We start from the raw sequence: 12630 nt of genomic DNA on the forward strand, positions 1-12630 counted from the left end.
TTCTAGGCGGAATTTTTTCTGGAGCTACCGGTGACGTCACTTCGAGTAATAAATATGGCTGCGCCCGTATATGCTCTCTGTGCACTTATACGCTATTTCAGCGTAAGCGGAAAGTTGTGACGCGCAGGGAGTCAAGATTAGCGTGTATTTGGAAGCAACCAGACGTGAAGCTTTCTGAAAGCCGAAGTATTCGAGTGCGGTTGGTGAACAACAACAGAATGGCTCAAAGCAGAAGTCAATGTGAGGACGATGATGAAGCTTGAAGGTCCGCACTTAGGTAAACGAGTTTCGATTCCCTCTGTAATACAAAAAGGCCAGCCGAGAGCGCTACTGCCCTGGGCCATGCCTGTATCTACTTTTTGCGGTCCTCGCAATATAAAGTCGCGTTCACGATGTCTGTATTTTTTAGCCCCCGGTAGAACGAAGAACGCTCACTTTGCCATAGCCGTAGAAAGGCGGCCTAGAAAAAAAAATGACCGCATATCCGCTCACTTCGCTACTAACGTCGCCGAAAGACGGTAGTAAATAGCTCTCTCCTCAACCCGCCCAGCTCTCAAGCTGTTCCCCTCTCGTCTCACTCCTCGCCCGATAAATGCGGGGGAGTTTTGCTCAACCCCTCATGTACCAACTCGCCCAATCTTCCGTTTTAGCTTCAACCCCTCAAACTGTTCCCCTTTCGTCTTGCTCCTCGCACGGTATATACGGTGGAGGTTCGCTCAAATCAATTCAATTTTCCCGCGTTTCGCTGCTCGCGCGCCTTCTACTAGAACATTTCTCACTGTTGAACTTCTTTGTATGCCGCCATAACGGGGCGCCTGGAAGGCCTTCTGTACTTTTTGGGTGAAAACATTTCGTTGAAGGTGTACTTTTTATTTTCTGTCGCAACAATCAAGCAGCAGTGCCTCTGTAATTAAAAGAGCACTGCTAATATCACTTCTGTGTTGATGTTTTGCCTCAAATACGCCTAATGTTTACTTTATGCTCAACCATGTTGACAAGTATAAACATTAACACTAGATTTGGTAGCTTAGAAATGTATTGCCCATATAAACGTCTCACTGAAGAATTATTTATCTTTTGGCCTGGCGGTCGCTTCGAGGGCCAGACAGACAGACAGACAGACAGACAGACAGACAGACAGACAAGAAGTGTGTGACTCTCAGTGCTGTTCGTGTAGTTACCAGCTTAAAACAAGCGTGTTATATTTCGATTTCTCCGTTCGAGGGACACAGACACATCATAAGACAATACGAACTCTCTAATGCCCCTCCACCTCCCCCCCCTTCCCCCGTGCTCACTTTACGAGTCCTTTGAGTTGATTGCTACTTTTCAGGAAGTTTTCTATGCATCACTCATGGCATCCGGTGCACGGCAAAACGCACTCCAGGAAAGCCAGTTTTGTCTGATGATGCATGATGATCGTGGGTCAAGTTAAAGGGGGTTGAAACGCGAAGCTTTCTCTGTTCGAAATACAATGTCTTCAAAGTCCAACGTCAAAGCCCAAAATTCACGTCGCTAGCAGTAAACGCACTGAACGAAAGCCAACTAGATTCTGAGGTTTAATGCGCCGACGCAACGCAGGCGATGAGGCGCGCCATAGTGGAGGACTCAGGATTAATTTTGACCTCCTTGGGATCTTTAACGTTCGCCGAAATCTCGAACAGACGGGCGTATCGGCTTTTCGCGTCCATCAGAAGAACGAAAGCCCACTTCCTTTTTTGCTTGGTTGAGGAAAGCCAACTTACAAGATGGGTTTCCAGAAAGGCACATAAAGCGCCTACAAAAAACCCTTCCGGTTGTCGGAATCGTACCTGTGTCCTCGCACAATGAAGCGGACGTCCATCCGATCCCGCCATTCCGGTACGGTCGAAGCTGTTTGGATTTTGGACTTTGACTTTGACTCAGGTTGCATAAGAGAAAGCTTCGCGTTTTGGCCACCTTTTTCTAAAGAAAGCGGCTTCGATATTTTTCATCGGTTTTTGTGATCTTTTCCTCCGTCGGTTCTGGTAGGCGACTTCTTTGCTGCAAAAATGACGCTCTTACAAAACTGTCAATGGCGGCACCTAGTCCAGTGGCATAACTGCTGACGTGCTAAAACTGTTACTTCAAGACACGGAATGATTGCTTTAACATATAACGTTGTGAAAATTAATTAGCAGGTTTTCTTTAGCGAATTTATCAATTTGTAGCCAGAGCAAATGTCCTCCATAAGCGCAAATTAAATTGACTTTCGTCCAGGTTGCTCTGCTACGAGTGCCCTCGTGAGCCTTCAAATTTGTATTTACCTTGCACGGCGTTATACGCAAGTCGCGGCTCTATTTAAATTGCAAAAGCACATTGATTGATTGATTGATTGATTGATTGATTGATTGATTGATTGATTGATTGATTGATTGATTGATTGATTGATTGATTGATTGATTGATTGATTGATTGATTGATTGATTGATTGATTGATTGATTGATTGATTGATTGATTGATTGATTGATTGCGCCGATGCAACCCAGGAGATGGGGCGCGCCGGAGTGCAGGGTTCCGGAAATAATTTTGTCCACCTGGGGATCTTTAACGTGCGCCGAAATCTCTTACGCACGGGCATTTTTGCTTTTTGCCTCCATCAGAAAAGCAGCCGGTGCGGTCGGGAATCGAACCTGCGTTTTAAAGCTTATGACGCTGTTGGCCATCCCGTGTTGCTGTCTTGATTACAGGACCTTAAATTAATAAGGTACATTGGGGCGTGACTTTATGAGTTTTCAACGGACAGAAAAATTCTATTCTGTCATTGGTGATATCTGTTCTTCCCAGCGGCTGCAGGCTAGTGGTGTTCCGTAAGGGCCAGTTCTGCCGCCTTTCTTTTTCTTTTTGAGGTTTTGCTAAGTTTGCTCCCTGCAGTTTATTGCGCCCGTACCTAGGCATATGCGAACGATATTTCGTACTTCCATATAGCGTCTGGAGTTCGAGCTGTTTTCTTATTAAAGCAGATATATCTGAACAATATTCTCTGCTCCTGTCTAGGCAGTATTTGTCGTTCCATTCTAGTAAATGCTATGTTTTTTTTTTACCTAAGTTTATATCCGTTTCCATTACCACCAGTACATCATTGCTTACGTTGATTCGACTCGGTTCCCCATTTTTCGCTCAGAGCGAACGTAGCTTGATCTTTTGGCATTAGGCGGCGACTGAGTAATAGAAATGCGGGAGTGGGGAGAGACTCCCTTATGATAATATACCACATGCGTGTACACCCTCTTTTAGAGTTTTGATGAATATTGTTTCCGTGATATGCTGCACATAAAGCTCGTCTCCTTGTTCTTGTGGCGAGCCAGGCTACTCGTTGCTGCTTATCGCTGCTGATTATGCTGTGCTTATTTCGAAGCGCGCGTTCATGCACTGGCAGCTCGGTACCATTTCGCATACTTACTGTACCGACCTTCCTGGGAGGGTGTGAATATCTTGTTAACGAGATGCAGTTTAGCTTTACTGCTGAACCAGTTGCGTGTTTTGCATACGAATGGCAAAGAACTTTTTATGCGTAATGTACTTTAGTACAAAGCTTTAATTCACCATTCGGTGTAGCGATCAATAACGCTACTCCTGTTCTTGATAGGCAACCCCCCCCCCCCCTCCACTCTCGATCAACTTCCAGATGTCCCCTCAAAATTCCCAACTATTGTAGTTTTGAATTCTCAGTGGTCTCCTCCTATTTGACCTTCTTCAGCCCAACGCTGTGATTTGTACAGGCGCCTTTCAGAGTGATGAAAAATTACGGCATTTGTACATAGTTCTACAGGGAACTATGTACAAATGCCGTAATTTTCATTAATTTTCTGGACAAAGTTTTTTGCTGGGAATTATATAAAGCTATGGTGGTGTCCTGTGGCATACAAGCCACTCAGTCAGTCATAGTCAGTTATAAAACCAATCCGCATGCATCCAACACATGGTCACTTGGCACGCAACAGCAGCCACGTCGGATTAACATTAAACATCTTCGCTTCCTTCTCTATCAGAGCCCCTAAGAAAAATTTCTAGTAAACTTCCATCATTGGATACTACAGAGCGTACTGAAAGCCTTCCAAACGGCACCGCATAGACAAGATTACCCGTGTTTCCGAGTCTTCCTATTTTTGATTTTCTTGCATACGCAAGGAAGAACTCATTGGCAACTCAGCGCTTTCCTACGCGGCTTCTTTATGTCTTCCCTCACTGAGCCATACCACTTAAATCCTCAATCTCCGCATAACTTCGAGCATCGCTGATGACCCAATTGACGAAACCATTCTATCCCCAAAAAGAACATTACACTACTGCTTGGATAAAGTCCGTGGAGGAGGAAGGCAGTTGAGACCTCATCACGGTCCCCTTCAAACGGGAAGAGTCCTCGTACATGGACGAGAGTGTTGACTTTCCCGCGCTGACGAAGGGAAAGAGGGCTCGATAAACGGATTTCTCCATCACGAGACCGCATGACCGACCAAAAACCTCGACCTGGAACACAAAGAGTCCCTAAGGGGATATGAGAGCGCGAGCGCGGCTTTGCTCATCACGCTGCCGGAGAAACAAAGAGACAGGATGAGAGGATTGTGACGTTGGAAAGGCCGCAGGGGGAAGCTACACCCTATCGAAACGGGAAAAGCGCCGCGGGGGACGGGATAAGGGGAGCGAGAGGCGCCGTTTCTTCCCTACGCGGGTGAGAAGGGTCAGAAGGGGGAGAGGATTTCGCGGGCTGTGGCGTCACGGGGCCACGCGACCAGTGGCGCTCGCCGGTGTGAGCGCCCCCTGTCAGTTCTCCCTAAACTCCCCCGACCTCCTGTGCAGTGAGGCGTTGGGCGCGACAAGCTACTGGCGCGGTCCCCGCCGCAGAGCGCCGCAGTGCCGGTGTCCCGTAGAAAGACGCGGTGCGCATCTCTTTCTTTCGCGTCGACGAAAGTTTTCTTGGGTGCGTTTTCAGACTGGACTTCGTTGCCAAGAAACGTGTCGTAATTCATTGACGCTCCGTTCTAATGGCGTCGTAGCCAACGCACACGCACAATTACGGAGCTACTGTGCCTTGTGGCTTCTTAAACTCCGTTGAGAATTGCCTGTTTCCCCAAAGGCTGCCACAACGGGCGCCGAAAGTCACGTGACCTTCCTTAACCTACCACTTTGTGGTTTGAATTTCCAAGCGTCCCCATTGTTTCGTGTGTTTATATACTACACAGCAACATTGTCTGTGTAGCAGACACTGAGAAGAGTAAGTCAACAACGCGCATTATAGGCAGTGAAATCATATTAAACGCAGTACGACGTAGATCGGCAACTTTTCGAGCGCGGTTTTTCAAATTTTTATACGCCGTCTACCCCTGCGTTCTCCCCTGTTTAATTTTCGTGATTTTGACGAATAGTTCTTTCTTGGAGGGATAAGAAGTATGGTATTTTGTTTCTGTAGCGAATTCGGCGAACATGTACATGACGTCAGCCGTGCCGAAGGGGTTCACCGAGCCGAAAACTTCGATTCCGCTCCCGTTACCGATTGTGAACCGAGTAGTAAAGGCTCTGAATGCAATGTTTAAAAAGCTTACAAAGAAGGCAGGCGGAAAAGACATCAACAAAATGGCGCTGGCAACGCTGGCGGTGCGTACAGAAACGATGCCGCCTGCATCATCTGTCGCAGCCGTCGAGCGCTTCTCTTTGTGCGAACTTTTGTCCAGTGAGAGAACATTGTTGCTTCGTCGGCCGGGTAGTGTAGCTAGACATCGGCGGGCGTTCTCGGGAGGTCGCCACCGTGATCAATAATCAGCCACAACAGGCGGAGGCGCCAGCGGCGAACAACGCTGGGTTCGAGGGGGCCGCTCCGTTTTCGTCTGCATCGAGAACGCAGACGACCTCCGGACAGTCACCACAGTTGGCTAACCGACGCTCACTGCAACTTGGGGAAATGAGGCCCGAAATGCGGCGACGGCGCCACCATCCGACAGCTCTTAAACTAAAAAGTAACGCGCGCACGGAACAGCTAAATATTGTACGGTGCTGCCCCAGAAAAGTTTCAGTGAGCTGCGGGAGAGGTGGTTGAAGACACTCGCCGTCGTTACTTTGCTTTACACTCTGTTAATGTGTACGCCGTCCGTGGTAGGAGTTATACAACGAAAGACTGTTCTTTTTGCGGCGTATTTCTCCGGGCAGTCGCGAGGTGGCGCCACTAGTGCGCTTCGAGAGCCCACTGCGGGCAGCCCGGGGCGCACGACCCACTTCTCGATCCTCCCAAGTCGCGAGTCCCGGTCCCAGCATCCGGACGCTGCTCCGGGCAAGATGCTCATTCCCGCAGCATCGGGCCACCGGCTTTTGAGAAAGTACGCCAGCGGCCGTCGAGGGTGAGGGGGTCGAGAAAGGGCGACGAGGAGAAGGGGAGGTGAAAGACGTGTGCCTGCGACCGTGGTCGTCGCGGCGGTGGTGGTTGCGCTGGCCCGTGGAGCCGTGTCGTGCGGCGCGCGGTCGCCTGCTCGTCCTGTCCAATGAATCACCGCCGGTCCTCTGAGCACCGGGAGTCGGCACGACAGGTCGGCAGAATGGCGCCCGTGGTCGTCGCCGTCCTTGGCCGACTGCGGCGACGGCTGCGCTGGCAGCAGCGCTCTGGAGCCCGGTAGCGCCGACCGGAGCCGTGAAGCGGCGGCCGCGACGGCTCTGGCGCCTTCGGCGGCGTCATGGACGCCGTCGCGCTGCTGCTGTTGCTGCTGCTGCTCGCCCTGCCGCCCGTATCGTCCACCGTGCTGGCCGAGCCCCAGGCGCCGGCGCTTCTGGCCGCGCTGCCCGCGCGCTCGGCTCCGGCCCTGGCGCGGGCGCTGCGGCGGGCCCTGGCACGCTCCAGCCAGGGCCCTGGAGACTCGGGTCCCTGGCTCGCGGTCACGCTGGGAGCGGAGGCCGACACGCGCGCGGCGCTGGCCGCGCTGTGCGCCGCTCTGGAAAACCACAGGCCCTTGCTCGTGGTCTCGCTGGCGCCACCGCCGTCGGCATTCGCGACGGCGCTGGCCGCGGGCTACGCCAAACTGCCCGTGCTGGCCTACACTGGAGGATACCTGGACAGAGCGGCACAGGTAAGCGGACCAGTCCGGTGTGGAGGCCCTGGCGAATCTGGAGCTCGCGGCTTTTGGAGCGGGACACTGCTGGGTGAACGCGAGACAGCAGACACGTCGATGAGTTCTAGGGGACGTTGCAGTTATTGCAATTTTTTCCCCTGCGCATGATGTCGCAGCATTGAATTCGACGGTTGGACAGTAGCCAGTCTCGTCGAGGAAACGCATGACAACAATTAAAAACTGACTCCGGCCACGAAAGTTTACAAAAACAAAGCTCTTTCGAAGATGGGGAACTGGGGTCCTGTACGGGAGCCGAAACGTCTTTGTTTTTATAAGCATTGGTTGTAGGAGTCTATATTTTTTCATTGTTATTCAGGGAGAGAATTCATATTTCCAAGAAATAAAAAGCGTTTGCAGCGCACTGTCATCCCCAGATATGCACAGGAAAGTGGCATTTATTGCGTCTGCGAATACTTTCCAATACATCGACTTCGAGAACTATGATGTCAGCTTTAGTGGTCAGCTGTCTGTCGATTGCACTTTCTGTCAGAAAGTGCAAATAGTCCTGGCATGCACAAAAGCATTTGGGCGTTATGGCTTCCTTGCACGCTTCATGTCCCGTCTTTATAATAAGTGGTGTAAGAATGAATGGAAACAATATAGGTTACGGGGAAAGCGTTGTGGTTCTTGCCGTAGCACCGCAAATGATAAGATAACGTATGCTGTAAGGCCTTTGGGCATCACGCCGTAGTCTGGTTCCCCCAGAAGCGTACAGGCGTCTTGGTAAGTAACTGGAACAAGGATTTGTGAATATTACAAGATATTTTTGTTACTGTCTTTATGGCAGCCGTTACCGGTTTACAGGAAGCTTTCTCAATTAGTACGGACTCCTTTAAACGCACACCGACGCAGCCAGGCAGTTTCCGAACGAAGAAATTTCTGTCAATTTCCGAGGCCGTGTTCCAATAACTTTTGACGGCACCTGTACATTGGCAAATCCCCACCAAGCTTTGGAGGTAAAGGGGGCCGCTTGAAGCCATTGAACCTGGGAAAATCTATCACTTCTTTCCGCAATATTAGGTGCATTAAAAGTTCCTTGTTGCTACCCTGCCTTTCTCTTCGTTTCGATGCTGGCCTCCTCAAAATCATAAAAAAGGGCGAGCTTTTTGAAGGCGATGGTGCCGCCTCGTCTGCTGAACCGGTCCAAAAAATGGCGACATTTAAAATTGTCTTTCAGTGAAACTTCAATCAAGTGAGGCAAATGGCACGAGCTTGTGGCGTCACAAATGATTTCCTTCCTTAAAATCAATGTTGGAAATGACGACCGATCGGCATGACAGCACCTTATCATGGTGTCCACGGGCGAGATAGCCGAGAGTACGCGCACGCGCAAAAGCCTTTTACCCCATCGTCTGCTACGCTGTTTCCTTAAGAGCAAAAATATACCCCTCTCACGGCGTTGGAATGGCTTTGTTTACGAGAAATCAGAGCTATTTGAAGCACAGGTGCATCTCCAATGCGAGTTTGATTTCTCTTTCGAATCACTTGCCCAGTACGTGCATCAGGAATGTTACGTTGCCTAGCTACCTTTAGTGACTGTCGAAACAGTCTCCTCACAAAAGAACACCAGGAATGTGTTGCTTTAAGGAGAACAGCGTATCAGACGACACTCCCACAGCAGATAGTTTTATGCGCGTGCGCGTACTCTGGCCTATTTCGCCGCTGGACAACGTGATAAGGCGCTGACATGCCGATCGGTCGTCGCTAGCGTGATATTAAAAATTTGGGCGGCTGTGCGTTAACTGAACATTCGTTCCGCTACATGGCTTTCCCTTTCATCGTCGTCGCTGTGATTCGCAGACGGAATAGCGTGGTCCTAGATTAATTTAAATTGGGTCATTTAGGGCGGAGGTCTCTTAAACGTGGAAGCGCGTTATAACGTTTGCCAAGTTAGCTCCAGCCGTGCAGGGTGATACGCAGGGAATCATAACGACGAGGGACCCCGAAAAGGGTAATTACTAATACATGTTTGCATTACGAATCATTTAAGGGATGTTCAAAATGGTCAGAGTAACATACGAACTTTCGTAAGTGAAGACGCAGCTTTTCTTGCTCTCATAAGACTACATCAACCCTCCTTTCCCAAAGTTTTTCTTTTCTTGAATCGCGTGTTTGGGTGCGGTTGTACTCGCGTGAACCTTCGGGACGGTGCTTCTAGTAACAGATGATAAGTGTTATGCGGACCGTCAAAGAGTGTTTGCGACCAACGGGAACAGAAACTCTAAAGAATTACCATTTCATCTAACGTTTATTTGTAATATGCGTCTTCGCATCTTCTTTTCACCCTAACCCAAACCAGGGCCCCGGGCTTCTTCCTCAAATAAATGGCAGTCATTCAATCATTCCTTTCATCGTAGCCATGCGCTCCCATTGCACGAGGGGATGTTTTGGAAGTGGTATCGACAGGGCTATTTTTTCAGCAATATGAATCATCCACCGTCTTTCTAAACTCTTGCGATAACAACAAAAGAAAGAAAAGCCCACAAGGCATTCAACTGAGTGCTGCGACATTTGTCTTTAAAAATATTGCCTTTCTGCGTTCTTTGTTACACATGATAGCAATGAACACTTTAGTAATTCCACTAAACTGTTCCGGTAGCCGAAGGTGTCACTGCTTAAGATTTTTTTTTTACAAATACAACACGCGTTTCGTTGCCTTAAGTACTTGAATGTGATAACAACGTGTACTACGCCGACATTGGGATTCCTTTATGGCAAGTGCATTCTGTCCTGCTCTGTTCTTTCTCAGCTTTCCACCTATGTGCAAGTTGCGAAATGGCCGCACGTACACGCTGGCTTCACTGTAGGGTAATGAAATACACGGCAGCAAGCGTGCGTGTAGCACGTACTGTTGGTGAAATGGCGCTGTACACCGTTTTTCATCTTAGTTATATTCCAGTTCAACTGCGCTAAAACCGATGACGGAGGTTGGCTGAAGCACTGCAGCAGCGCTGAAATTGTGTTCAGAATCGCTATCGCTGGTTATGCAATGGCGGCATTTACCTAAAAAAAAAAGAACGAATGACTCTGCCGTATGAGCCGTATTTGGGAAAAGTAGACACGTAGTCTAATATTCAAAAGCTTTGTGTGCACTTTACCTCCATCTTTCTTTTTGGTGCAACACGGAGCCCTCGTTCTAATGACGCGTAAGGAAGAGCGCGAAGAATTTTCAAAAGTTTCGCCATTGGCGTTGCGGCGATGACGTCTCCCTAAAAAGCGAGCACGCATTCGCGTTGAGAACTTGCCATTTCTGTATACGGCAGAGCGTTTCCATTTGAGCCCGCAGTCGGTACCGATCCATATCGAGGGACGCAGAGCGGCGCTCGCGCCTGAAGACAGGAAGGAACCGAGACAGGCCCTTATCCCCTCCTCTTCTTTCCTTTTGTCTTGTGCCGCGCACTCGTACGGTTTCCCGCGCGAACCTTTTCTTTCCCCGGAGAGCAGCCATTTTGCTTCCTGAGCCCTGCACTTCGCCCAAAGGAAAACCTCCATGGTAGCAGAGTAGGGACAACTTCAGAAGCACGCGATGTCTCCCAGGGTGCCCCTACTCTAGCCATAACCAGGTTATAGATGACTTGCGATAAATGAAAGCCCAGCCACGAAGTTTCCCGCGAGGGATTTGAAGATGGGAGGGGAAAAAAGAGGCCGATGCAACGCGAGAGTGCGAGGCGGTGGCAATATTTCGCGCCGACTATTCTTCATAGGACGCGACTTGAGCTGCGCCGGCCTCGGAGTGTGATCAATGGAGAAAGGAGTGGGAACACTGGCGATGACGTCATTGGCGAGAGGAGGCAGCTCTGTTCAGCGCCACCCGGAGGAACCGAGGCGGAGTCGTCCTGTCAGCTGTGGAGGTGTGAATCGAGATCAAGAGTGACGTCAGCAAATGGAGATCTGTGTGGCCGTTTGTCTTATACGAAGAAGATGGCTACAGTTCTGCGACGCAGGCCGGTGCGCCACCTCGTCGGAGGCAGTGACGTCAGTTCGCGCCTGATACGATTTGCGAATCGTCTTGAGAAGAATGCAATGGGTCTTGGCACAAACGCTTTCCCTGCCTGTACCGCATTTTTTATGAGGAACGGTAAAAACACAGGCCGAAGGGAAAACCGCGGGATTCGGCAGACACAAAACTGTTTTTTGCAAAGTCTGGTTTTGCTCCACTTGTTCTGTTTTTCTACATACTGCACCCACTCCTCCAGCCCTCTTACTTCTCCGACTGAAAAAACGTAAAAGAGAATGGTACCAACAGGTTACAGCCCCTGGGTATCTTGCCACCATTGTCTCCTGCAGCAGATCTGAGGAAGGCTTCATCAACAAGGTTTGCGCAGGTGCCACCTACACTCCTGACATATTATTCAGAAATGGACAAAATTCCCCAACACGCACCCACGATGCCCCTACTGCAACACTGACGCCAAATCAGATATCCAGCACCTAGTGTGGACATGCCCACACTTTGCCAAACATCGCCCAGAGAGTTTAAGAAACATTAATCCCAACACCCTAGAACATGAAGTGCATACTGGATTAGACGCGTCTTTATTACGAACAATTGCCGCTTTTGCAGTTAAGAGTGGTCTGGCGCGAGTAGTCTAACTGGGGCCGACCCCGGTGAAGACTTTCAGGCCCCCATAACAAGAATTCCCTCTTCGAATACGGACCTTGATTAATAATCCCCTTCCCTCCGTCCCTCTCCCCACTGTACGGCACACGCCCTCCGTGCTCCAATAAAAGATTCAATCAATCAGTCAATCTACATACTGCAATTTCGCTATGAACCAGAACACACAAATAGAGAGATTTCTTTCCATGCAAGTCGAAATCACGAGTCGCTCAGTTACAAAAACAAACTTGTGAAATGTGACTTTCCAAATATACCAATGACTATTGGGCCTCTACGAACAGTCTTTTCTTCAATTTTGCGCGAGTCTGCTTCGAATCTGTGCGAATCTGCTTAATTTTCCCATGACTGTACTTACTTTCTGTGCATCGCAGCAAGAACATCGCAGAAACTCCCAAATGGCAACCGTCGGGTAACTGCTTAAAGCCGCTCTGTTACACACCGAATTCTTTCAAAGTCGACTTCACTACTAAACACAATTGCATTGCTGGAAAAATTTCTCGAGAGCAGTGTAACGAGTGTGAAAGTAACGTTTGGCCGCCCTAAGGACCTGTTTTATTAAGACCCCTGTAAACAGCGATACAGCTAACCCCTTCAATGTCGTGTTCTCTACTATACACAAATTCGCTGCTGGGGAGAAGTTTTTCTGCACATAATGAAAGCAGTCTGCTAAAGTAGGAAGGTCGTATGGCCTTCTAAAACTACTTTCGTACAATCCCATGTGTCCCTTACCGAGCCTCTTCAAAGTCAGCTTCAAAACAATATACAAATACACAAATCCGCATTGCTCGGGAGCCATTTCTCGACGCAATATAGTCTATCGGATATTAAAGCACGAAGGCTCTAAGACCTCTTTTAAGAGAAAGAAGATCCCTTAGAAGATCCAATGTATCCATTGG

At 49.2% G+C, this 12630-nt stretch overlaps 1 protein-coding gene across 1 annotated transcript; it reads left to right on the plus strand.

The window, feature by feature from the left end:
• The first annotated feature begins 6681 nt into the window (after window positions 1–6681).
• On the plus strand, window positions 6682–11409 carry LOC144161643 (uncharacterized). Its single transcript, XM_077692274.1, has 2 exons — window positions 6682–7071; window positions 11401–11409. The coding sequence occupies exons 1-2, from the start codon at window positions 6682–6684 to the stop codon at window positions 11407–11409; spliced, it is 399 nt and encodes a 132-aa protein (XP_077548400.1).
• The last annotated feature ends 1221 nt before the right edge of the window (window positions 11410–12630 follow it).

Source organism: Haemaphysalis longicornis, unplaced genomic scaffold (assembly GCF_048455015.1).
Source record: "Haemaphysalis longicornis isolate Haplotype H1 unplaced genomic scaffold, Haemaphysalis longicornis Haplotype H1 scaffold_12, whole genome shotgun sequence".
Taxonomy (NCBI): domain Eukaryota; kingdom Metazoa; phylum Arthropoda; class Arachnida; order Ixodida; family Ixodidae; genus Haemaphysalis; species Haemaphysalis longicornis.